The sequence below is a fragment of the Melospiza georgiana genome, chromosome 24 (assembly GCF_028018845.1).
Source record: "Melospiza georgiana isolate bMelGeo1 chromosome 24, bMelGeo1.pri, whole genome shotgun sequence".
Lineage (NCBI taxonomy): Eukaryota > Metazoa > Chordata > Aves > Passeriformes > Passerellidae > Melospiza > Melospiza georgiana.
Genome location: NC_080453.1, coordinates 8,080,096 through 8,105,598, shown reverse-complemented (window position 1 = coordinate 8,105,598; position 25,503 = coordinate 8,080,096). Strand labels below are relative to the sequence as shown.

The window sequence follows — 25,503 nt, the reverse complement described above, 5'->3', positions numbered from 1 at the left end:
GGTGCAGGGGACACCAGCAGGGTGCGGGGACACCAGCAGGGTGCAAGGGACACCAGCAGGGTGCGGGGACACCAGCAGGGTTTGGGGACACAGGAGCAGGGTGCAGGGGACACCAGCAGGGTGTGGGGACACCAGCAGGGTTTGGGGACACCAGCAGGGTTTGGGGACACCAGCAGGGTGCGGGACAGGCTCGGGAAGGTCCGGAGGGCCGCGCTGGCAGAGCCGGGAGCTGCCCAGGGCCTCACCTGCGGGCCAGCCGCGCATCCCAGGCGCAGCCGGACGTGTCCCAGCGCCAGGCGCGGCGCGGGCAGGGACACCAGGATCAGCCCGAAGGGGTGGCGGAGCTGCAGGACAGCCCCAGCAGCCTGGCAGGAGTGAAGCAGGCTAAACCGCTCCGGCTGACGGCACATCCAGCCGCCCCGCACCGACGGCGGCATCCAACGAGCAGCAGCAGCAGCAGCGGCGGCAGCTCCGTGCCACGGCCCCGGGCCAGCGCGGCTGCTCCCGCGGCGCCGCAGCCGGCCCGGCCAAGCCCGGCGCCCCAGTCCCCCCGGGGTCTCGGCGCACCCCAGCGCCCCGTGGGCATCTCTCCCCCGCCGGTTTTCAGATCTCATCCCAACACTGCTGCTTGCCCGGTGTGTGTTTTGCCGAGCGCTTGCAGCGACGGGGTGGGACGAGGTGCAGGACACGGGGCGTGGGGTGTGGTGACACCTGGACGCGGCTGGGGACGTGGCTGGAGAGGAGCACGTGTTGCCCTGCGGCCCTGCCCGCTGGGACGCAGCGATGGGGAGGAAAACACTTGGCCAAAAGCCGCCCGGGTGTGGATACACCAGCGGGGTGACCCCACAGAGGCAGGGGCAAGGCCTTAAAGACGCAAAATCCAGCTGGGAATGAGTTCTGGGATCTGGGAATGAGTTCTGGGACCTGGGAAACCTCATGGGCTGCAGCCAGGCCACACTGGTGCTGGGGAACTCGGGGCAGAGTAAAGGATGTATTGGAAATGGGTGTGCTGGCACCAGTCCCACCACCCCAATGATGGTGACGGTGACAGGGCCATCGCCCTGGTGGCCACCCTGACGCTGCTTTCTGAGCAGCGTGGTCAGTGGTACTGGACACTGATGGATAAACACACTCGAGGGGGGCTGTGGTGCCCATCGTTACGGGGGACCCCAAAAGCCGTGAGAGAGGAGCAGGGGAAGCTCAGTCCCAGCAGAGCTGGCAGCCCCAGAGGCGCCGGGAGGAGGGAAGTGCCTGCAGACGCAGACGCTGCCGCAGCGCCGTTCCCAAAGCTCCCGGACGGGTCGGGCGGCTCTGCCGCGTGTCTGCAGCGCTGAGAGCGCGGCCGCGGCCGGCCCGGCCCCGGGCACACGCTGGGGGGATGCCGTGACACCCTGGGTCACCCTCGGTGCCCGCCTCGGTCACCGGGCACCGCCTGCCCTGGGCACAGCACGCAGGGTTCAGTGCCCGGCCGGCTGCTGGCTGTGGGGTGACACCTGCCTTGGTCACCCCGTGTGTCACCCCGTGTGTCACCCCGTGTGTCACCGGGAGCACACGCAGCCGATTCCAGCCGTGCTGAATCCCAGAGCAGGCGGGCGGATGGGAGACGGCGGCGCCGGCTCCGGCCCGTGAGGATCTCACACCCGGAACGCGCTTCCCGAGATCCCTCGCAGCGCCGGGAGCTGCCGGGTGATTATTTGTGCTGCTGCGAATCTGGGTTAGGATCCTGCCTTGTTTTGCCGGCGTGGAGACAGGGAATCGTTATTTTAGGAGGAAGGGGGAGGCAGGTTCTCCCTAAATCATTGCATTTCCCTGCTCCTGTGCTGCTCAGCAGGGTTGAGGGGACCCCTGGGAGCCCGAGTGCACATCCACAGGGATGCAGGGAGATGTCTCCCGGTGCAAATCAGCCAGAACCCAGCTCTGCCCCAAGAACGCTCCCCTCTCCCTCATTAAAACCTTCTGCCCAAGCCCAGGGCTGAAATCTGCCTTTTCCCTTGACTTTTGATAAATTATTCATCTCCTGAGAGTTGTTTGTTCCCCCTCTCCGAGGCAGAGAGGAGCTGCAGATGATGCACAGCACATCCAGGGCCGTGGGAGCTGCAGGAGGAGGGGACCCATCCCCAATTCCAAATCCTGGGGGTTAAAAGTTGTAGGAAAATGGGAATGAGGGGCTGGGGCCCAGCCAAGGCAGAAGCAGCTCCCCACGGAGAGATCTCCCACCCCATCCCAGCCCCGGAGCCTCCCACCCAGCTGGGACGTGGCATCACCCTCTGCCAAAACAGCGACAAAAAAGGCAAAGAGCAAAATATAAATCTGGAACTACTACAGGCTGGATGTGCATCCTGTTCAGGCTTGGTGGTGAAGCACAGCGTGGAGCTGAGGATGCTCCAAATCCCTTTGCCCAGGGGAATTCTGTCAAGAGCGTCGGATCCATTTTCGATCCCTGCTGCTCAGCCAGAGCCTCGCCTCAGTCTCCTCCCAGCAGAGCAGGGAGGTGTTTTTCTTTTAATCTCTCCATAAATTTGATTGTTTTCATCAGGTCTTTGATTATTCCCTTTATGGGTGAAATTCCTGACAGAGCTTTTAACTCAGGCAAATGGATCCTCCTGGCTGTGATCACCAGGGCAATTTGATTTTGAAGGGATCTAAAGAGCCCCTGGGGAGCCAGGAGTGTTCAGATCCATCCCAATATTTCCTCTGACATCTGCATGGGATGAGTCACCCTCCACACTGCCAGGCTTTCTGCTGAGCCTGGTTTTTCTCCTTCCTCTGCCTGGAAAAGCAACACTTCTAATCAAAACAGGAGTTTTTTTCCCCCAAAATTCCTGTGAGCACTGGCCTGTGCTGCTCTGGGTGCCACCAGCCCTCACATCCAGCTTGGGAGGAAGTTGTGATGCCACTGGCAAATTCTCCACCTCAAAGTCTTCTCTGCACTCCTCCACCAGTGGGAAAGATAATTGATAATAATAATTAATCATCATCCATAATGAGCGATTGCAAGCGTGGAGGCTCATGAAGGTTTGATCTCCTGGCTGGCTTTGCTTCCCAAATTTCCATGCATGGCTGAAACCCAGGGATTGCCCTGGGGAGTTGCAGGGTGGTTTGGAGAGAAATCAGCTCCTGGAATAGCTCAGAGCTTTTGGGTGACCCATGTGGGTCCCCAAATCCCCCAGCCACAGTCCCATCCCCTCCCTCATTCCCCTTCCCCAAATCCCCCTGGGACAATTCATGAAGATAAATAACTCCAATGGACAATCCATGAGGATAAATAACTCCAATGGCTCCATGGCACTGCTCAATTTCCATCCCCAGCACCATTTTCCCTCTTTATCCATCCCTTATTTGTTCTGGCAGCTCTGGAGCCTCCCCAGTCCTTTTCCACCTGAAGCCATTCCCTTTTCCTCACGTGGTTCCCATATTTTTTCCATATCTCCACCTGAAGCCATTCCCTTTTCCTCACGTGGTTCCCATATTTTTTTCCATATCTCCACCTGAAGCCATTCCCTTTTCCATATTTTTCCCTGGGTTTCCCCCCTCAAAGCTCCTCCTTGCTCATTTTTACAGCTGAGATCCATGGAGCACTGATGTCCTAATGTTGGTTTTCCTCTCAAACTCACCACCAGCAACTTTCACATTTAAAGCAGCAATCAGAATCCCTGAGGATTATCATTCTCCATCAGTAACTGCAAGGACAGCCAGGAATTAGCCAGGATCCAACCAGGATGGGGTCTTGGGTCATTCACAGGAGAAAAATATAAAAACTCATGAAAAAAAAAATTTAAAAGGACATTATTTCCAGAGTTCCCCCAGTGAGGAAATCTGCCTCCCACACAATGAAAACCCCAGAGGGATCCCAAATCCATCCATTTCTGCTCTGAATCCATGTGTAAACGAGGTGTTTCCCCCCCCCAAAAAAAAGAGGAGACAGAGGCAAGGAGACATTCCAAAGGGATATTTACTGCCCCAGCAATGCCCAGCCTGAGGCTGCTCCCCTCCAGCCACAGCAGGGCCCCTGCCCCGCGCTCTGGGGGTTTTCTTCCAAGGGGAATTTTTCTTCCAAGAGGAATTTTTCTTTTTTCTTCCAGGAGGGATTCCAGAGGCAATCAGGGCCTGGGCTCTTCCTTGCCCATGTGGTGCTCGGGGGGTGTGTACTTCCCCTGCTTGATCATCCTGTCCCGCTGCTCCAGGATGGTCCGGAGCCGCTGAGTCTGCCGGGGACACAGGGGGGGGTCTCAGGGGGTCCCCAGGGCAGCCCCCCAGATGTGCAGCCCCCGCTAACCCCGCTCTGGGGCTCCTCACTCCGGTTCGAGGCTCTTCTCAAAGATTTTGCGGCTTTCAGGACTGATGAGATTTGGGTTTCCAGCCGCGTTTTCTGACCAGGATTTTGTCCTGGGTGTGGAGGGTGCTGGAGGAGCGCTGGGGACAGGGACAAAGGTCGGCTCCACATGGAGCCAAAACATGGAATGGTTTGGCTGGGAGGGAATAAAATCCCATCCAATGGGCAGGAGCTCCAAACTGGGCTGGAACTCTTCCAGGAGCTCCCGGAGCTTCTGCAGCCCCCACAGCCCGGGGGAAGGGGCTGTCGCAGGGCCCCCCTCAAGGCGGGCAGCGCTCCCACCCTGGGTTGGAACCCCCAAACCTTCCCCAGGGCATTGCCAGGACCCTCTGCACCCTTCCCAACACCTGGAGCCCCCCCAGCCCGCACTTGCTGCCCCCTTTACCAGGACCCCCAGGCCCCCCGTGTCCCCCCCGCTCACCCACCAGCTTGGTGCGCTTCATGCACTCCATGAAATCCTCGTACTCGAGCTGACACTCGCGCCGGGCGCGGGTCTGGCCCAGCCCGTGCCCGCACTCCACCCACTCGCGCTCGAAGGCGTGGCACACCGCGGCCAGGCCGTGCGGCTGCGGCATGCTCTGCCGCAGCAGGAAGCTGTCCACATCGATGCCCAGCTGCTTCTGCAGGCCCCAGAACGGCATGGCTGCGCTGCTGTCGCGACACGGCCGCTGTCGCGCCTCCTCCCCCTTCACGGGCCCGCCGCCGTCCTTCACGGGCCTTTCGCGGCGCCCCCGCCGTCAAGCGCGGCCGAGGCGCGGCACCGCGGCGCGCTCTACGGCTGGGCGGGGCCAGGGACAGGAGCGGCAGGAGCGCCCCGTCCCGCGCTGCAGCGCCCTCTGGCGGATGGGAGAGCTCTCTGCGCGCCGCGCCCCGGCGCCCTCTGGCGGCCACGCTGCGCAAGGCGCTCCCAGTGCTCCCAGTGCTCTCCCAGTGCCTTCCCAGTGCCCTCCCAGTGTTCCCAGTGCCTTCCCAGTGCCTTCCCAGTGCCCTCTCAATCCTCCCAGTGCCCTCCCAGTGCTCCCAGTGTCCTCTCGGTGTCCTCCCAGTGTCCTCCCAGGGCTCCCAGTGCCTTCTCAGTGTTCTCTCAGTGTCCTCCCAGTGTCCTCCCAGTGCTCCCAGTGCCCTCCCAGTGCTCCCAGTGTCCTCCCAGTGTCTTCTCAGTGCCCTCCCAGTGCCCTCCCACTCCTCCCAGTGCCCTCCCACTCCTCCCAGTGCCCTCCCACTGCTTCCAGTGTCCTCCCAGTGCCCCAGAGTCCTCCCTCTGTCCTCCTCCCAGTGCTCCCAGTGCCCTCCCAGTGCTCCCAGTGTCCTCTCAGTGCCCTCCAAGGGCCCTCCCAGTGTCCTCCCAGTGCCCTCCCACTGCTTCCAGTGTCCTCCCAGTGCCCCAGAGTCCTCCCTCTGTCCTCCTCCCAGTGCCCCCCCAGTTCTCCCAGTGCCTCCCAGTTCTCCCAGTGCCCCCCAGCTCTCCCAGTTCCTGGCACAGGAGGAAGAGCCAGGGCCTTCCTCACCCAACCCCTCAAGCCACCCCGGGCTCTCAGTGATCACCACCACCCCTAAAACCAGAACCCAAACCTGCCAAACCCCTTTGGAAGGCACGGGGACACCACGGGAGCTGGAGGAGCAGGATTTATGGGAGAGGACAGCACAGACAGAATCCTGTGTTTGAATGGAATTTATGCATCGTGTTTGAGGTGTGTGAATGTGCAACAGGTTACTTTTTTTAAGGGTTAATCCTTTGTTAACTGTGTCCTTTTTCGGGCTCGTGCTGCCCAGAAAAAGATACCTGGACTGTCTATAACCCTTTGTATTTGTTGTCTCATATTGGCCTAATTCAAATTGTCCAAATTATTATTAATCTAATTGTATGACTATTTTTATAACCATTTTATTACTATTAAATTTTTAAAATTTTAAAAACAGGAGATTGGTGTTTTTCACGGGGAGGGTGGAATATGACAGCTGCTTTAATAAATACAGGACAGACTGAGAATTATTTCACCTCTGCAAATGCCAACCCTTTGATCCCAACACAAAAGAATTTCAAAAAATAACTGTTCCCAAATAGCTCCAGAGTCCCCCTAGTGTTTGGGACAGATTTCTCGACCCAAAAAGAGACGCTAAACCCTGAAAATTCGCCAGCATTAATCCCAAATTAGAAAACTCACAAAAATCTTTTGATAATTTTCAGCTAACAGACTGGGATGGAGTCAGACACCCAGTGGGATTTTCTCCACCCTAATGTCCCTAACACCATTATAGGATATTTCCCCTGGTTCTGCAATGGGATTTTTCCCCACCCCAACATCATCATGGGATTTTCCCCACCCCAATACCATTATGGGATATTTCCCCTGGTTCTGCAATGGGATTTTTCCCACTCCAACACCCTTATGGGTTTTTTACCATCCCAATCCCATTCTGGGACATTTCCCACCCTAATCAAATTTTGGGACATTTCCCCTGCTGCTGCCATGGGACATTTCCCTCCCCAACACCATTGTGGGACATTTTCCACCCCAATACCATTATAGGACATTTCTCCTGGTGCTGCCATGGGATTTTTCCCACCCCAACACCATTATAGGACATTTTCCCTGGTGCTGCAATGGGATTTTTCCCCAATACCATGATGGGATTTTCCCCACCCCAATACCATTATGGGATTTTTCCCATCCCAACACCATTTTGGGATTTTTCCCACCCTGATATCATTATGGGACATTTCTCCTGGTGCTGCAATGGGATTTTTCCCACCCCAACACCATTATGGGATTTTTCCCACCCTGATATCATTATGGGACATTTCCCCTAGTGCTGCAATGGGATTTTTCCCCCATACCATTATGGGATTTTCCCACCCCAACACCATTATGGGACATTTCCCCTGGTGCTGCAATGGCATTTTTCCCCACCCCAACACCATTATGATTATGGGACATTTTCCCTGGTGCTGCAATGGGATTTTTCCCCAATACCATTATGGGATTTTTTCCCACCCCAATACCATGATGGGACATTTCCCCTGGTGCTGCAATGGGATTTTTCCCCAATACCATTATGGGATATTTCCCACCCCAACACCCTGATGGGACATTTCCCCTGGTGCTGCAATGGGATTTTTCCCATCCTAATACCATTATGGGACATTTCTCACCACAATATCATGGGACCCACCCCAACACCCTGATGGGACATTTTCCCTGGTGCTGCAATGGGATTTTCCCCCAATACCATTATGGGATTTTCCCACCCCAACACCATTTTGGGACATTTCTCCTGCCAACACCACCACAGGCCCTTTCCCAGCGTGGCTCCTTGCCCAGAGCTGCTCAGATGATGCCAGCTGGAGCGAAGACAGGGGGCACACAAAGGGTCTCTGCCATCTCCCAGCCACAGGACAGGGGTGTGCAGAGGCTCTCACGCTCTTCTTCTGTCTGGGGTGGCTTTCCCTGCAACAGCTGGATGGTTTTCCTGCAAGGGGAGACACCCAAGGGGGAGGAGAAGCCCCTTGAGAATGGGATGGGGACACTCCAGGGCTCTCCTGTCCCTCAGAGGTGAGCTGGATCTCTTCTCTCCACCAAAAAAACTGCCTCAAGTATGATAAAATTTGAAAAAAATAGGATTTTTTCCTCTGAGGCCGTGATTTCACCCCGAATTTCCAGGTTCTGGCACTCAGATTTCCCTCTCTCCCTTCAACCAAGAACCCAGGTGGAAGAGAAGGCTCAAGTTTAATATAATAATAAGAATATTATATAAGATATTATTGTATAATAATATGCTATAATATATATATGTATTATATTATCATATAGTATAATAATGTATGTAATATATTATTTAATATGAAATTAATTTAATTTAACTTTTAATATTATTATAATAGTAATAGTAATAATAAAAATTATTATTATTATTATTATTATTAATAATAATAATAATAATAATAATAATAATAATAATAATAATAATAATAATAATAATAATAATAATAATAGCAATAATAATAATCCTATTTTAAAAACAGGATTTTTGCCTCTGGGGCCATGATTTCACCTTGAATTTCCAGGTTCTGACACTCAGATTTCCCAGGTGGAAAAGAAGGCTCAAGTTTAATATAATAATAAAAATAATAGAATTATTATTATATTATTAATATAATTTAATATAAAATTAATTTAATTTAAAATTTAATATAATAATAATAATTTTTTAAATATGATTTTTTCCTCTGAAGCCATGATTTCACCCTGAATTTCCAGTCGTGGCACTCAGATTTCCCCTCTCCCTTGTGCCCTGCAGGAACTGAATCCATCCCCCGGCACAGAGCCCTCCCTGCCCGTCCCTTACCAGGCCATGCGGGACATGGCGTAGGTGACCCGAGCCTGGGCGCTGCCAGCTGTGCCCAGGGGTGACGTTGGCATGCTGTAGGCTCCCATGTCCCCGAAGATCAGCCAGTCCCCCACGTGCAGCTGGGGCAGCCGCAGCCCCTCGGCGATGCTGGGCTCCTCAGCGTGCCCCCGCGGGCCCCGCAGGCTGCAGCTGTGCCAGGGCTGCTCTGGGCACGGCCTCTGCAGGGGAAACGGGGCTGGGGGTGTGCCAGGGGCACCCTGAGCCCTTCAGCATGTCCCCATGCCACACTGAGCCCCTTTACCCTGTCCTCATGGCACCCTGAGCCCCTCACCGTGTCCCCATGGCACACTGAGTCCCTCACCGTGACACCAAGGAGGTGAGGCCATCACCATGTCCCCATGGCACACTGAGCCCCTCACTGTGTCCCCATGGCACACTGAGCCCCTCACCATGTCCCAGTGCCACACTGAGCCCCTCACTGTGTCCCAGTGCCACACTGAGCCCCTCACCGTGACCCCAAGGAGGTGAGGCCCTCACCGTGTCCCCATGGCACACTGAGCCCCAGATTCAGCCCCCTGTGGCAGGGGGAGGCTGACTTCACATGAGGGACATCCTGACCTGTCCCCATGGCACACTGAGCCCCTCCCCATGTCCCCATGGCACCCTGAGCCCCTCACCGTGTCCCAGTGCCACACTGAGCCCCTCCCCATGTCCCAGTGCCACACTGAGCCCCTCACCATGTCCCCATGGCGCACTGAGCCGCTCACCGTGTCCCAGTGCCACACTGAGCCCCTCACCATGCCCCCATGGCACACTGAGCCCCTTTACCATGTCCTCATGGCCCACTGAGCCCCTCACCATGTCCCCAGTGCCACACTGAGCCCCTCCCCGTGCCCCCATGGCACACTGAGCCCCTCACCCTGTGCAGCCGGGGCCTGGGGCAGGGGCTGTCGAACAGGAGGCAGCTGAAGGCACCGTAGATGCCGTCACTGAGGTGATAGACCAAGCTCTTCTTGCTGCCACACTCTTCCTCTGGAAAGGAGGGGGGAGAGAGTTCAGGTAGCCCAAGGACACAGGGGACACCTCAGGAAGTGGGAGGAGGGTTCAGGGACACAGGGGACACATTGGGGTGTGAGGAGAGGGCTCAGAGGGGCTCAGGGACTCAGGGGACACATCAGGGAGCAGGGAGAGGGTTCAGGGGGACTCAGGGACACAGGGGACATCCCTGCTGTCACACCTACCATCAGAGCCAGGCTGCTCCACAGGGATCTCCTCCAAGGCAGTGATGCTGACAGCCAAGGTGAAGGCAGAGGTGACGAAGTAACGCCCAGGCCTGGCGATAATTTCCACCCCGCTGCCCTCAGGGAAGTACAAATCCAAGGCAGAGTTTATCCCAGCAGCAATCTGTGAGGGAAGGAAAAGAACCTTCCCTTTGGTTAGCTGGGAATTCTGCATGGATGCAAGCCCAGGGAGAGCTCCCAGCTCATTCCCTGCCTGCTGACGGTGGCTGTTGCAGGTTTATACCTCTTCCAGCGGGGCTCTGGTGTCCTCGGTGGCAGGGAAGCCTCCCCCGATGTCCAGGAGGTGCATGTGGTGTCCCAGCTCTGTCCCCATGTCAAACACCAGCTGTGCTGTGGCCACGGCCTGCGCCCAGGCCTGGGGCTCCAGCCCACGGCTCCCCAGGTGGAAGCTGAGGGGACAGACCCCATCTCAGCGGGGCCTGGTCACCCCCAGAGCAGAGGGGACACGGCCCTGGGGTTGGCACTCACAGAGTTTTCCACACACCATCCCAAGCCAGACCCACAGAGCCTTTCCTGGGGCCCCAAATTGGCCCCAACAAGGTCAAATCCCTACCTGCCCCAAATTGGTGCCAACAAATTCAAATCCCTGCCTTAACCTCTCTCTCAAGAGTAGCTGGAGCATCGACCCAAGCCAGCTCCATGGAGCCTTTTCTGGGGTCAAACCTGCCCCAAATTGGCCCCAACAAGATCAAATCCCTGCCTTCACAGCACTCCCAATGACCCAAGCCAGACCCACAGAGCCCCAGGAAGCCTTTCCTAGAGTCAAAGTTAGTCCCAAAGCAGTCCCACCAAGATCAAATCCCTGCCTTCACCTCACTCCCAAGAGTAGCTGGAGCATTGACCCAAGCCAGCTCCATGGAGCCTTTTCTGGGGTCAAACCTGCCCCAAATTAGTCCCAACAAGGTCAAATCCCTACCTGCCCCAAACTGGTCCCAACAAGGTCAAATTCCTGCCTTCACCTCACTCCCAAGAGCAGCTGGAGCACTGACCCCAACCAGACCCACAGAGCCTTTCCTGGGGTCAAACCTGCCCCAAATCAGTCCCAACAAGGTCAAATCCCTGCCTTAAACTCACTCCCAATGACCCAAGCCAGACCCACAGAGCCCCATGGAGCCTTTCCTGGGGTCAAAATTGCCCAAAATTGGTCCCAACAAAACCAAATCCCCTCCTTCACCTCCCTCCCAAGCACAGCAGCTGCAGCACTGCTGCTCCAGCAGGGCAGAGCTCCCCAGATCCCCATCCAGAGGGGCTGAGCACCCCCAGGGAGGGAGCCCAGGGCTGTACCTGATGCCAACAACCTCCACAGCCTGGTCCTTGGCTGCCTGCAGCAGGTGCCCGCAGGATTGCAGCGTGCTGCCAAAGCTCAGGCTGGGGTGGGCAGCAGGGATGGAGTCAGCAGTGATCCCCAGCAGCATCCTGCACAGCAAAGCCACCAAAGCTGGGTTAAAGGGCCTTGGAATAACAGGATCATAGAGGAAAAGCCTTTGAGGGCTGGAAAAGCCCTCAATGATCACTGAGACCAAATATTAACCCCAAGTATTAAGCCCAGCACTAAACCATGTCCCTGAGCACCACATCTACAAGCTTTTTTAACCTTTCCCCTGGTGCTGCAATGGCATTTTTCCCACCCCTATACCATGATGGGACATTTCCCACCCCAATACCATAATGGAATATTTCATACCCCAATACCATGATGGGATATTTCCCCTGGTGCTGTGGAATTTTGCCCACCTCAATGTGATTTTGGGACATTTCCCCTGCTGCTGCCATGGGATTTTTCCCACCCCGATATCATTATGGGATTTTTCCCACCCCAATACCATTATGGGACATTTCCCACCCCAATACCATTATGGGATATTTCCCACCCAATACCATGATGGGATTTTTCCCACCCCAATATCATTATAGGACATTTCCCACCCCAATATCATTATAGGACATTTCCCACCCCAATACCATGATGGGATTTTCCCCACCCCAATACCATGATGGGATTTTCCCCACCCCAATACCATTGTGGGACATTGCCCACCCCAATACCATGATGGGATTTTCCCCACCCCAATACCATGATGGGATTTTCCCCACCCCAATACCATGATGGGATTTTCCCCACCCCAATACCATTATGGGACATTTCCCAACCCAGTACCATTATAGGACATTTCCCACCCCAATACCATTATGGGATATTTCCCACCCCAATACCATGGTGGGATTTTCCCCACCCCAATACCATTGTGGGACATTTCCTACCCCAATACCATTATGGGACATTTCCCACCCCAATACCATTATGGGACATTTCCCACCCCAATACCATTATGGGATATTTCCCACCCAATACCATTATGGGACATTTCCCACCCCAATACCATTATGGGATTTTCCCCACCCCAATATCATTATAGAACATTTCCCACCCCAGTACCATTATGGGATATTTCCCCTGGTGCTGCCATGGTGATTCCACCCCTTCCCTGGGCAGCCTGTTCCACTGCCTGGTCACACATTCAGTGATTCAATTTTTCCCCATATCCCATCTAAACTTGGCACAGCTTGAGGGGCCGTTCCTCTTGTCCCATCACTTGGGAGAAGTGACTGACACCCACCTTGTCCAACCTCCTGTTGCCCCCCAGAGCCCCCTGCCCATTCCCCGCCCCTGTGGCACTGCCAGGCACCCACCTGGCACGGGGGTGGCTCCTGGCCACCTTGCCCAGCTCCACCTCGTTGTCAAAGGCCATCAGCCTGACCCCGTGGCTGGCTGCATACCTCAGGTGGGCCACCTGCTTGCAGGGGCTGCTGTAGAAGATCCTGTCTGGTGGCACCCCAATGCCTTGGACGTGGCTGATCTCTGCCTGCGGGGACAAGGGGACACGTGCAGCAGGTCCCAGGAGCTGGGTGGGCACCAGCCACCAGGGCTGAGCAGTGTCACAGCCTGGGCTTTTGCAGGGAAAAGCTGCCAGAGCTCCAAGGGATCACAGTGGACCTTGTGCTGGCATGGAGAGGTTTGCAAACACCAGAGAATGGGAGAGGAAACAAATGGGGTTAGCAGGGCTGGGGCTGTGACAACTCTTGCCCTTTCTCGTCCTATTTAATTACATAAAAGTGATTTAATTTTGCCTCCTCCCTGGAAGTCTGGCTGTTAAAAATGACAAGCAGGAGGGAGCAAAAAGCTTTAGGTTCAGCCCTAAGGACACCAAGAGTTGGACAGATGTGGCAGTGACACCCCAGGGATGTGCTGTGCCACCAGCCAGGACAGCAGCTCCAGGGACAGGAACGGGGACAAGAAATTCCTCTTGTCCTATTTAATTACACAAAAGTAAGTGATTTAATTTTGCCTCTTCCCTGGAAGTCTGGCTGTTAAAAACGACAAGCAGGAGGGAGCAAAAAGCTTTAGGCTCAGCCCTGAGGACACCAAGAGCTGGACAGATGTGACAGTGACACCCCAGGGATGTGCTCCAGGGACAGGAATGGGGACAACACAGATGGGACAGGGATTTTTGGGCTGTGACAGCACAGGGACACTCCTGCCCCTGTCAATGTCACCTAGAGCACAGACTTAGGAAAGGAGCATGAGCTCTGCCACTCCCCCACAAACATTTCCCCTGGAGCTGCCCTCCCACAGCCCTACCTTGTTGGCACAGGCAAATCCTGCCCCCAGCTCTGCCAGCAGCCTGAGCACCCCCTCACTGCCGTTGCATTTCACTGGGAAATAGGGCTTCACCCTGGGCAGGGCCTTCAGGAAACACAGGTGCTTCTTCACGACGTCCCCCAGGTCTGCCACGAAGAATGCTTGCTGCTGCTGGCCCTAGGGGACAGCCAGAGTGAGCAGCAGCTCCAGGAGTGCCCTTTGGCAGCAGCAGCAGCATCAGCCCTCACCTCCTGGCACAGCTCCCCCAGCAGGTTCTCCAGGAGGTCTCTGGTGGTGAAGCCCTCCTCCACCATCAGGAAGTCGGATTCGTTCAAGAACCCGTTCATGGTGGGATGTTCTGGGCGTGGGGATGATCCTTTAAAGCCCCCTGGAGTTGGGGATGGCTTCTAAGGATAAGACACGCTGTAAAAAGGAAAGGAATATTTAGAGGAAGGGTCCAGAAGCTCCATCAGCATGGACCACCCATCCCACAGGCAAGGCAGAGCTCTGTGCTGCTCTGCTCCAAACCAGCAGCTCAGCAGAGCCCTGCTGTGGGTTACAGCATCTTCCCTGGGGGAGGAGACACATTTCTCTGCAGTTCAGAGCTGTTTTGGCACACAGCAGCATCAGCAGGCACCAGAACAATCAACAACAGAGCCAAGAGTGCACCACAAAGAGCAGAGATGCCTCTCTGGGCCAGGACAGGGCCCTGAACATCCCAGATGGATCCCCAACAGCTGAGGCCTCCTGGACCCACCTTCCCAGGGGGAAGCCCCAGCACAGGGCACTCACTGGCCCCACCCAGCCTCTGCACAGCCTGGATCCCTGCTGTGGATGCAGTTCCATGGCTGTCCCGTGTCACAGGGTGTGGAACAAGGGGACAATCAAACAGCACAGAGTTTTCTGGCTCATCCTAGCAGGCCTTTAGCTTTGAGCTCACACCCTGAGCTTTAACAATCTCCTGCCCTGCATCCAGCCTGGCCCACAACCCAGGGAGCTGGTGAGCTAGCAGGGAACATTTCCACCCTGATAATCCAGGTGGAGCTCCAGGGCTCTTCCAGGAGCATGGTCGGTCTGATTGGAAGTGAGCAGGAGGCAGAGGTTTCATCTCTCAGAGCTGCACAGAGACCTCCTGACAGCATTCCAGGGGCACTGGGAGAGAGACCAAGCTGACCCCAGAGCAGCAGGATGGTGTAATGCATTGAGCAAGCACCACCAGCCCATTCCAGAGACAGGAATGGGGTGAAAAAACACGTTTTGAACTCTTAGAATGAAAGGAGGACTCTAAGAAGGAAAGGAGAGCAACTCCTTCAGCTTTACCCTTCAGTCTCCACCACCAAACAGCACCAGCCCACTCTGGTTGGCACAGAAAGGATGAAATGGGTCATTTCACCTGGGACATCCCCTCCTTACCACAGTCCTGGTGTCCCTCCCAGGTGTCCTGGCGTGCTGTCAGGGGGTCTCCCCAAGGAACACTGAGCTCCTGAGGTGTTGCTGTGCCTTTGGGTCTGGGGTTTCTGGGGAGAAACAGTGCAGGGTTTAGAGAGGGAGAGGGAAAGGAGAGCAACTCCTTCAGCTTTACCCTTCAGCCCCCATCACCAAACAGCACCAGGCCACCCTGGCTGGGCACAGAAAGGATGAAATGGGTCACTCCTGTCAGGACTCGTGCCCCAGCCTTACCAGGGTCAGGTTGTCCTTCCCGGGTGTCCTGGTGTGCTGTCAGGGGGGCTCCCCAATAAACACCGAGCTCCTGCAGCAGCCTGAGCTGTAGCTGTGCCTTTGGGTCTGGGGTTCCTGGGGAGAAGCAGTGCAGGGCTTAGAGAGGGAGAGGGCCACTGACAGCACAATGCCCTTCATCCCTTCTTAAATTAGGCACTCCACAGCTCCCTTCTCACTGTGCCAGGCAAAGCAGCCCCCCCACAGCCCCCCCAAACGCCCCCTTACCTCGGAAAGCATTTAAACAGCTTCTGCCATGGGTATCCCAGGAGAATGAACCAGCCCCAGGGCCGGCTGTGCGTCCTGCCCCAGCTCCCTGTCTGTCCCGAGCCCCTGCAGAGGATGGGGGGGCTCTGCACCCCTTCCCTCCCTGCCCTGCCTCCCAACCGTAGCCATGACAACCAAATCCAGCCACGCCATTGGCTGAGCCGCCTCCGAGCATCCTTCATCCCTTTTGGAGGAGGCTCCCCCTCCTCTCCCCCTGCAGCCACGCCGGGCTCTCACCGCGTCCCCGCAGCTCATCCCCAGCCCGGCAGCCCTGCCCTGCCTCCCGCGGGGACCCTGAGGGGCGAGGAGAGGCCGAAATACCTCGGGAATGGCGCTGCCAGGGAAAGCAGGCTTCCTGCAGATGAAAGGCTGAGCGGTGTCTGGCTGGGAATCCGCAGAGGGGGAGGGAGTTGGGAAGATGTCAGGGGCTGGTCCTGGGTGCCCCAGGGGCAGATCCAGCTCTGCCACCAGTGCGGATGCTCTGTGTGATCTGTGAGAGCTGGATCTTGGACACGGTGCCACTGCTCCATCCCACAATGGTTATTAACTCTCCTTAGATCTCTCTCTGGTGCTGTTGAGGAGCCAATGTTCTGTCTGTGGAGAGGTGGCTGTCCCCACTGAGGGGGGAGTGAAAAGGACCAAATTATCCTGGGTTTCTGTATTCAGCACTGTGGTCTTGGCTTTGCCACAGACTCTCCTGGCAACCAGGGCCAAGGAAGGTTTTGTCTGCTGTGAGATCCTGGCTGGTTTTGCCTGTGCTCTGGCTCATCCCCAGTGCTGGACTGTGCTCTGTGGGGTGTGGGGACCATGCAGAGAGGTTGGGAGAGCAGAGAGCACAGAGCCCTGCAGTGCCAGCCCCCCCTGGATGTGCTGGGCAGTGTTGTGATGCACAGCCCACGCAGAGCAGGGCACTGAGCCCATTCCACACAACACAGCTCAGGATCACAGGATCAATTAGGTTGGAAAAGATCTCTGAGATCACAAAGTCCAATTCTGACCAGACACCACTGTGTTAACTGGCCCACAGCCCCAAGTCTTTCCTTAAATACTTCCAAAGGTGGTGACTCCATCATTTCCCAGGGAATCTTGTTCCAATGTCTAATCTTCCTATGAAGAAATTCTTCCTAATGTCCAACCTTGTGCCCTTGTGTAGCTTAAGACTGTGTCCTCTTGCCCTGTCACCAGCTACCTGGAAGGCAAACCCTATTGCTGCCCGGCTCCAAACTCCTTTCAGAGAGATAAGGTCAGCCCTGAACCTCCCTTTCTCCTGGCTCAGCTCCCTCAACCGCTCCTCATCAGATTTGTACTCCAGCCCCGTTTCCCTCTTCTGGACACATTCCAGCAGCCCAACGCCCTCCTTGAGCTGAGTGACCCAGAGCTGGACACAGAGCCCAGGAATTGGGGACAACTCGGGGCCAACTCGGGGACCCCGAGCGATCCAAGTGGCGACCAAAGCCACGCCCACTTCCGCATGACCACGCCTACATCATACATAACCCCGCCTACTTCATTCATAACTCCGCCCACTCATGTAAAAACTCGCTGTTATTTGCATATTACACATCTCATTTGCATGGCCCCGCCCAGCGGCGCTGTCCCCGCCCACGAGGCGCGGGCCGGGCGCGCAGTCGGCGGCGGCCATGGCTCCGAGCGCTCAGGCGGGCCCGGGCCGCGGGCAGGCCCCGGCCGCGGGGATCCGCCACGGCATCCGCGCCGTGCTGCTGGGCCCGCCCGGCGCCGGCAAGGGCACGCAGGTGAGGGCGATGCGGGCGGGAGCGGCCGGCGGGACCGTCCCCGCTGCCGGCGCTCAGCGTGTGACCCCCGCGTGGAGGGAGGGACGCGGGTGTCCGGCCTTGGGCCGCCCGCTGAGGGGTGGCGGTGTGCGGTGTGTCCGTGTGGGCCCGGCTCTCCCTGCTGGAAGGGCTCGGTTCTATCCCGCCTCCAGGGCCCCGCTCGCCGCGGCTCTTTGTCCCCGATCCCTTTGTCCCGGATCGGACCGGGTGTCGCTGAGCTCCGGGGCTCCGTGCCGGGCCTGGCCACGTGCGGGCCGGTCAGCGACTGTCCCGACAGGGGGACGAGGCCCCTCCGGCCGGGGATCCTCAGCCTCCGAGGTTCGATCTCACCTCTGTCCTCTTCCACAGGCCCCGAAGCTGGCCGAGACCTACTGCGTGTGTCACCTGGCTACCGGCGACATGCTGCGGGCCATGGTGGCCTCGGGCTCCGAGCTGGGCAAGCGGCTCAAGGAGACGATGGATTCGGGGAAGCTGGTGGGTCCTGGGGAATGCGCTGGGAGGGGATACAGGCTGGCGGCATCTGGAATGAGAGCAGGCAAAATCCATCTCCTAATTAGGATTCTTTCATTAGTGTAGGAATGCAGATTGCAGGGTGAAGGCAGATTGCAGGGTGAGGGTAAGGATGGGGTGGGGGCTTCTTTCACCCTGCAGGAGAAGCATCTATATACAAACATCCTTCCTCTTCAAAATTAATATTTGCTTACCAGCAGCTTGTAGCCCTGGGTTGTTTTTATCTTGTAGGGGGTGCAGTCTGGCTGGTAATTTTCTGGCTCCTGAACACTGAGGTCACAGTGTATCCTTGGAGCTGCAGGATGTTACAGCCAGGCTTTGAGGCTCCTGTGTCTCTTCACTTGATACCTGAGCTCCAGGTATCACTTCAGAGGGTTCATCTGCATCCCAGCTCTTGCATAAGCTCGATTCACCTGTAACTATAAGGTGAAAATGGACCTAAAGGTGTTGCTGTGGTAGGATGGGCTTTATGCTGTATGAGAGAGACACTTTGGATTCTCAAGGGACACAAGTTTGAATCTCTGATATTCATTTTCTGAGGGTCTCATTATCTCATCCTAACGACTGAAATATCTCAGGGAAACTCAAGGAGCCACAAATTGCAGTGACTTGCCCCAGTGTGGGGCAGATCTAAAGCATCCCTGTGGCTGCCACAGGCTCCTAACACCCCAGGGAGAATCTGCAGGCCCCAGATGGGGAGAGCAGCCTTATCTGACTTCTGCTCAGAGCTCATTGCAACACCGAGCCTGCAATACCCAGCTGGTTATGAAAGATAGGGCCGTTATCTGGCCAGGCTGGTGGTATCTGCCACGTGTGTTTGTGTGTGGCAGGCAGCTCCAGGCTGCTCCAGGGGCACATCCAGCAGCTCTGATAACTCAGCTGGGAGCACCCCAGCATTTCAGGATGGGCTTTATGCTCAGGATCTTTTTTTTTCTCCAAAGGGTGTAATCAGGAAGGCACAGAAGTGACTTGTTGCTTACTTCTCCTGCCTGCAGAGCTGTTTGTTTGTGTGTTGTGACATCCTGGTCCCCAGTCCTGCTGGGTCCCAGCTGTGTGTGCTGGAGAAAACAGAACTGCTCCCAAATAAACAGCTATTGCTGGGGCTGCAGCATCTGTGAGTGCTGCAGTGTGGAAAAGGCACTAATCCCAGTGGTATGCTGAGATTGTTAGATGGGGGAAAAAACTATGCAGTGAAGCCAGAGCTTGTCAGCAACTCTTGGGTTTTTACCTTGGGATGAGGTTTACGGGAGTCAATGAGCAACTCTGCCCTTCCTGCCCAGGCCTGCCTCCCGAGGTGGATGTGTAGGTGAAGGTACAAAGTAACAGGAAATCAAGGTTGTGTTGATACTTTGTATTGTGAATTGGTTAAAAAAAAATTATAATCTAAGGAGTTTGAGCTGACAGCGTTCCTTGCAATACAGTAACCTTTGTAACAGTGTGGTTACAGTGCTGATCCAAGTCCCTGCGTAGGCTGGAGCGTCCCTGGAGTGAAATGTGGCATTGCCCATGTCCTGGTGTTGCAGGGAGTGCTGCCCTGATGTGGGCAGGTCTGAACAGGCAGCCTGAGCATTGACATGAATTGTGGAATAATCACAGAATATCCTGACACGCAAGAATTGGAAGGGACACACAAGAATTATTGAGCCCAACCCTTGGCCCTGCACAGGACAACTCCAAAAATCCCACCCTGTCCACACAGGCACAGCTGTGTGTAAATTCAGGGTGTCCCTCCTGACAACATACCTGTCTCATGTCTGCAGGTGAGCGATGAGATGGTGGTGGAGCTGATTGAGAACAACCTGGACTCCCCTCCCTGCAAGAACGGCTTCCTCCTGGACGGCTTCCCGCGCACCGTGAAACAGGCAGAGATGGTATGGGAGCCCCTGCTCGGGGGCTGCTCCAGCACCCCCTTCCCTCAAACCCAGGGGGCCCTGCTCCCTCAGCCCCTCTCAGGTGGGTGTTTGCTCTTGCAGCTGGATGAGCTCCTGGAGAAGAGGAAAGAGAAGCTCGACTCCGTCATCGAGTTCAGCATCCCCGACTCGCTGCTGATCCGGAGGATCACGGGACGGTAAATCCTCCTGTCCCAGTGCTCAGGGCTTGGGATTTCCTAGTCTGTGGAAGAGCATCCTCATTTCAGATCCCAGGTTGTCCCCAAGTTGTCCTTTCCTTCCAGCTTAAGGCTGGTTATGCCTCCCTGGTCTCTATTTCTGCCCTCTGCCTGGGCCAGCCTTGAGCAGAGCCCCTTCCTTGCCCATAAATCAGGGATTTCTGTAGAAAATCTCAGCTCACTCCAAGTTCCTCCTCTCCAAAGCTGTAATTGCTCCCTTACACAGGACACTGAATACACTTGGGTACCAGTAAACTTCCTCCAGGGTCAGGAGTGTGTTCTCTTGCCCTGTTTTTCAGACCTCTTTCCCAGCAGAGCAGGATGTAAACCTCCCCTTCTCCATCTCCCAGCGCAGCTGCTCTTCCAAACTGAAGAGGCCCTTGGTACAGAAATAACTGGAGAGAATTTACTTACAAGTGAAAGGCTAATGGTGGTGCTGTGGCAGATGTTTCTGTGCTGATGAGTGGCAGGTTCAGGAGATCTTGTCCTGACCAGCTGCTTTGCTGACACTTCTTTTCTGTCTCAGGCTGATTCACCCAGCGAGCGGCCGCTCGTATCACGAGGAGTTCAGACCCCCGAAAGAGCACATGAAGGACGATGTATGTGAGCCCCCAAGGCTGCAGCTTACCTTGCTTTGGGTGTAGCTGATGCTTTGCAGTCTCTCCCTGGAAAAACTCATTTCTTTCCTTCTCTTGTACCTCCCTGTCCTGCCTTTCTGGGGAGCGTGGGGAGCAGCTTGGGCAGCCTGAGCCAACGGCACTGCGGGGAGCGAGGCCTGGAGGGATGGATGGATTGGATGAAGGGCATGGCCAGTCTGCAGAGCTCAAATTGTGACTGGTTTCCATCCTGGGGAGCAGCTGTAACTGGTGCCTGCTCTCGAGACTCCTTTTAGCAAGGAGAGCAGTGTGTAGGGAAAACAACCACAGTGCTGAGCCCTTCTCTCTTCAGTGACCGCTCTGAGACTTGTTCTGGCTGCTCTGGGTTCGCTCCATCTCCTCTGCAGCACCGCCCTGGAGGAGGAGGGGAGCAGGGAGAGAAGGGGGGAGCATGCCAGGCTGCAGCTGGCTGGAGAATGTCCCCTTGCTTCTCCCAGGTGACTGGAGAGCCCCTGATCCGGCGCTCGGACGATAACGAAACGGCCCTGAAAACGCGGCTCAAGTCCTACCACACCCAGACCTCCCCCCTGGTGTCCTACTACAGCAAGAGAGGGATCCATACGGCCGTGGATGCCTCCCAGTCCCCCGACGTGGTGTTTGCCAGCATCCTGGCAGCCTTCACCAAAGCAACATGTAAAGACCTGGTTATGTTCATTTAAAGCTCCATCCCAGGATGGGGTTCTCTTTTTTTTTTTTTTTTTTTTCCCTCTCTCTTTCTCTGTTCTGTCTCTCTGGGGCCAAGGAGGGTGAAGAGCTGAGCAGAGTAGAAGGGGAAGGGATGAGGTGATGCAGCCCAAGGCAGGGCTGTGCTGATTCTCTAATTTAATTAAACGAGCTGTTAACGGTCTCGATGTGGCTATATGTGAACGTCAGTCTGTGTGCAGATGTTGGGATTTTTGGCCTCTAGAGGCCGCAGCGAGCCCAGGCTCCAGCTGCCAAAATGGGCTCTGCACTCCTTTGGGTGAAAAAGCCTTTGTTTCATCCTAGAAATGCTCCTCTCTGAAAGGAACTGTACTCGCAGCTCCTCCCAGCTACCCCACGGGGGCCTTGGAGAAGGTTGGGGATGTGGGGGAAGGATTTCCCAGGAGATGTGAAGCTGCAGGATTGAAACCTGGGATTGCTCTGTTTATGTGGGAGCAGCCTGAGGGACAGCCTTGGGGCTGGATGATGATGGATTCTCCTTGTATGTGTTTTATTCCCTGTGGGGTAGCAGGTTCCTGTTCTGATGGCACTTGATGGGGGGTTTCAACCTTTATTTATCTGTGGGATTTATAGCAAATTAGTGAGATGCTGCTTTTTAATGTGAAATCTGTGGTCAGAGTCTGACGGTTACTGTGTGGCAGGTTGGGATGTCCTGAGGATGAGAAAAGGAGTTGGGTTTTAACTCTTCACTCTTGCCTTGGTTTTGACCAAGGAGAGGAAGATGAATTGAGCTTCTCCTGATCCCAAAGTCTAAATATAATAAAGCCTTATTGCAAAACAAATGATTTCTCAAGGCTCGAGAGACAGCGTTATTAAGCACTGGCTCCGTGTGCCCTTGAGCTAACGACCTTCACTGAGCTCATGGAAATGTTCCTGTTTCTTGAGCAAACCCAGCAGCTCCAGCAGGCTGTGTTTGAGGACACTGTGTGTGCTCAGAGCCTTTCCAGGGCATTGTGCTGCTGTGTGGTGACACTGCAGGGCTGGCACTGACCTTTGGCCACGAGGGATTCCAGCCCTTCCTAGAGGGCCGTGCTGTAAATATGGATTGGCTCAGATGAAACTTTGTCCTTTGGCATTCCATGTGTGTTTACTGATTGTTACTGAGTATCTTCCTCTCTCTCTCTCTCTGGGGATGGCCCACTCCATCCTGTGCACTGAGCTGCTGTGAGCTCTGTGGCCAGAGCAGATGTTTAATCCTCAGGAATCCCTTGCTCTTTTCCTTGATAACTTCTCTTTTGCCTGACAATCCCCTCTCTGTCCTCACACATCCTTTCCAGGGACAGAACCTCTTCCCTTCCAGCAAACTGGAAACCAAAAGCAGTGGACTTGTTGCTCTAGCAAGCACGTGACTGAGGAGAAAGGCTCTGACAGTAAACAGGGCTGGGTTTGCCAGCAGCCTGCTGTCCCCTGGGACTCCCAGACAGCCCTTGCTCTGTCTCTGGGTTTCCTGTGGAAGGATAACCTGGAACTGGTGTGTTGGGACAGTGTTTAGGATAGGACTGCCGTGCCCCAGAGAGTGGGAAAGTGTGTGGGTTACAGCTGCCCTGGCATCTTGGTGACTAAAGAAGTCGTGTGGAAGCAGCTTTTGTTTTGAGAGCCAAAGGGAGAAATGCAGCTCCCTACACTCTGGGAAGGGTTCCCAGCCAGTTGGCATTCCTGGATTTGGTCAAGGTTTTACTCCACAGCAAGAGCAAGATGTTCCCCCACTCTTCTTTCCTTTCCTCCCTTGTGCTCTCTTCACATCCAACTCACCAGCCTTTGTTTGGTTTTTGGTTTTTTTTTTTTTTGTTTTTTTTGTTACCATAAACCATGCTTAATTTTGTTTGTTTGTTTTTCCCTAAATATTTTTTTTTCTCTCTGTTCCCATTTATTCCAGCTGAGTGACTCCATCAAGCAGATGAGACACCACCAAACGCTGCACACTCTGCTACATCACCCATTGCAGCCCTTCCCTGGGTGCAGGGAGGGCAGCTGGGAGGGGGGTATGATTGATGGGAGGGGGGAAGGAGGTGGAAAACAAGGGGTTGGGGGGCTGATTTGGTTGGGTTTTGGTTGGATTTCTTATTTGGCAGAATCATTGTGAAGAGGAGGCGGCCTTCTCCTTAGAAATCATGTTTGTGGAGGCAGAACAATTGTGGAGAGGGAAACATGTCTCAGTGATCAGCTGCAGGTCCTTGACCTGTTGGAGGGCAGGGCTAGATGTTACTCCAGGCTTCTCCAGCACTTTCAGGGCTTGTCTCATGGGCTCTTGGTACTCTGAGGCCACTGAAAGGTTTGCTGTGATTTTTTTCTAAAGTTGCTTCCTATCAGCGAGGACCAAAAGGAACAAATGATTCATCATCATGTGTGAAATGGAAAGGAAAAAACAGACGTGGTCTTTTCCTGGAAGTTCTGTTTTTCTTGTTCTGCTGCATTCCTAAACCCTGGCATAAAGACTTCTCAAGGATTCTCTGCTGCTCAACAGAGGGGCTGGGGCTCTAGTCCAAACCTGCCTTACTTGGGAATGGGGTGGCTTTTCTGTGATCATGACCAAGCTGGAATTCACACAATGCTGAAGAAATGCAAAAGAGACTTTTCTTAATTGCCTGCAAAAATAACACTTAATTGGGGGAGTTTTTTTGCATTTCTTTTTAGATAAATGGTGCCTTGTCTAACCTCTGAATCAATAATAAAATAACCCCTTTACATTTGTATCTGGTGCTGTGTCCTCTTTGACCTGCAGACAGCGTGGAGGATGAGGAGGCAGATGACAGCATCAACTAACAATTGAGCTGGGTGGATCCTGGGGCCTGATCCTATCTCAAGGATGTTCTGTGCAGCTGGAAATGTGGCTTGTAATTCCTTTTATCTCTTCTCCTTGCTGAGTGTGTCCAATGCTTTAGATCACCATAGCAATGGTGGTTTTTTGCTGGTTCTCTCTCCTGTTTCTTCCTGTGTGAGGCTGAAAGCACCAAGTCCCTGTGTATCCTCTCTGTCCAGAGCTTTGCAGCATTTGAACTGATGTAATCCCTTTTTTTTCCTCCTCCCTTTGAATCTCCAGTGTGTGGAGGAGCTGATGTTATTTCCTTCTCTCCTGCAGCAACTGGAAGCCACATTATTGTGTCTTCTGTTCTGCCTTTCATATTTTGCTGCATCCCTCCCTCTCTCTAAATTCACTGGGAAAATTCTGTCCTAATGCAGGGAATGAGAGCATTTCCTGGCTTCCCTTCCTCCTGCCTCCACAGGGACTCTGACCCTCTGTGGTAGCCCAGAGGAGGCTGTTCCTGATGGACTGATGGAGGTTTGTTGTTTATCCATGGTTCTTGCAGCCCTGCATGCGTTCAGAAAGGGTTGGGCTGCATGTACCCATTTCCTGCAGAAATTATTGGTTTTCCAGCATAATTGGGCTCTCCTGCTCCTCCATTCTGTCTCTGTGCTCAGGTATTTTCATTACCTCTCTGCACCTCCATTACCATTCTTGTGCCTCTCTGGCCTTTGTGGCGTTCTTCCCTTGTTCCTTTTGTTGGTGGCTGTTAAACTGTGCTCTTCCTCCTTGGCTGGGATTGTGTCCTCTGCTCCTTGCCTGCTGTTGTTTTAAAAACCTGTTCTGCCTGCTCCTCCTGGCATTCTGCTCTGTGGGATGGAGGAATCCTGCCTCCTCTGAGCTGGGCTGCCTCTGTTTGATCCTTACCTGAGTGTGGAGCATGAAATGGATTGCTGGGGAGCTGTGGGGAGGCTGCAGTGGGGAGTCTGTGAGCTCAAGCCTGGCTCCTCTGGAGCTGGATCTGTGCTGTGACCTGTCTCTCTCAGGCTGACCTTGAATGTTTTCCACAGCACACGATGCTCTGCAGGTGCTGTAAATTCCTTCTGCTCAACCATTTCGTTCCAGCAAGCTGCTTATCAGGCACTCTTTTGAAAACTGTGTTCATATTTCATACACACAATTATTCAGCAACTATAAAAGGGGAAAATTCCTATTTATAGCACAAGGACCAGCATCAAATAGGACACTGAATTCTCACTGATAGAGGAAGTGACCTGTTCTCTAATGCAGCAATATTTCTGCTGAAAAGAAACAGCATCTTGAATGGGGGGAGGGATGAAAGCCCTGGGCCATCTCTTTCCATTAAAAATGTGCTGCAGTCCTAA

General features: G+C 54.6%; 3 protein-coding genes across 5 annotated transcripts; 1 reads left to right on the top strand and 2 right to left on the bottom strand.

The window, feature by feature from the left end:
* Nucleotides 1–3,934: 3,934 nt before the first annotated feature.
* Nucleotides 3,935–5,079, bottom strand: NDUFS5 (NADH:ubiquinone oxidoreductase subunit S5). The gene is made up of 2 exons (XM_058040263.1): nucleotides 4,759–5,079; nucleotides 3,935–4,205 (listed from the first exon to the last, which is right to left on the bottom strand). Exons 1-2 carry the CDS (start codon nucleotides 4,972–4,974, stop codon nucleotides 4,101–4,103), a joined length of 321 nt encoding a protein of 106 aa, XP_057896246.1. The 5' UTR covers nucleotides 4,975–5,079; the 3' UTR covers nucleotides 3,935–4,100.
* Nucleotides 5,080–5,946: 867 nt separating this feature from the next.
* AZIN2 (antizyme inhibitor 2) lies at nucleotides 5,947–16,012 on the bottom strand. Of its 2 annotated transcripts, none has more exons than XM_058040065.1 (12): nucleotides 15,929–16,012; nucleotides 15,305–15,418; nucleotides 15,038–15,141; nucleotides 13,873–14,047; nucleotides 13,625–13,801; nucleotides 12,676–12,848; nucleotides 11,269–11,400; nucleotides 10,208–10,373; nucleotides 9,925–10,087; nucleotides 9,603–9,715; nucleotides 8,681–8,901; nucleotides 5,947–7,804 (listed from the first exon to the last, which is right to left on the bottom strand). In XM_058040065.1, exons 4-12 carry the CDS (start codon nucleotides 13,969–13,971, stop codon nucleotides 7,663–7,665), a joined length of 1,386 nt encoding a protein of 461 aa, XP_057896048.1. In that variant the 5' UTR covers nucleotides 13,972–14,047; nucleotides 15,038–15,141; nucleotides 15,305–15,418; nucleotides 15,929–16,012; the 3' UTR covers nucleotides 5,947–7,662. The 2 variants fall into 2 exon arrangements, with proteins under 2 accessions (XP_057896048.1, XP_057896047.1); XM_058040064.1 differs by lacking the exon at nucleotides 15,929–16,012 and adding an exon at nucleotides 15,569–15,710.
* Nucleotides 16,013–17,247: 1,235 nt separating this feature from the next.
* AK2 (adenylate kinase 2) lies at nucleotides 17,248–24,065 on the top strand. 2 transcript variants are annotated; one of them, XM_058040070.1, is made up of 7 exons: nucleotides 17,248–17,361; nucleotides 17,749–17,874; nucleotides 19,671–19,781; nucleotides 19,884–19,978; nucleotides 20,544–20,616; nucleotides 21,111–21,306; nucleotides 23,252–24,065. In XM_058040070.1, the coding sequence occupies exons 1-7, from the start codon at nucleotides 17,248–17,250 to the stop codon at nucleotides 23,257–23,259; spliced, it is 723 nt and encodes a 240-aa protein (XP_057896053.1). In that variant the 3' UTR covers nucleotides 23,260–24,065. The 2 variants fall into 2 exon arrangements, with proteins under 2 accessions (XP_057896053.1, XP_057896051.1); XM_058040068.1 differs by having other exon boundaries at nucleotides 21,111–24,065.
* The last annotated feature ends 1,438 nt before the right edge of the window (nucleotides 24,066–25,503 follow it).

Coding starts and splice junctions, on each gene's coding strand:
- AK2 (XM_058040068.1), top strand. CDS start 17,248: ATGGCTCCGAGCGCTCAGGCGGGCCCGGGCCGCGGGCAGGCCCCGGCC. Junction 19,979..20,543: donor ATCCGGAGGATCACGGGACG/GTAAATCCTCCT, acceptor TTTCTGTCTCAG/GCTGATTCACCCAGCGAGCG. Junction 20,617..21,110: donor AAGAGCACATGAAGGACGAT/GTATGTGAGCCC, acceptor TGCTTCTCCCAG/GTGACTGGAGAGCCCCTGAT.
- NDUFS5 (XM_058040263.1), bottom strand. CDS start 4,974: ATGCCGTTCTGGGGCCTGCAGAAGCAGCTGGGCATCGATGTGGACAGC. Junction 4,206..4,758: donor GCATGAAGCGCACCAAGCTG/GTGGGTGAGCGG, acceptor TGTCCCCGGCAG/ACTCAGCGGCTCCGGACCAT.
- AZIN2 (XM_058040065.1), bottom strand. CDS start 13,971: ATGAACGGGTTCTTGAACGAATCCGACTTCCTGATGGTGGAGGAGGGC. Junction 12,849..13,624: donor GATTTGCCTGTGCCAACAAG/GTAGGGCTGTGG, acceptor TTGTCCCCGCAG/GCAGAGATCAGCCACGTCCA. Junction 8,902..9,602: donor CCAGGCCCCGGCTGCACAGG/GTGAGGGGCTCA, acceptor TTTCCCCTGCAG/AGGCCGTGCCCAGAGCAGCC.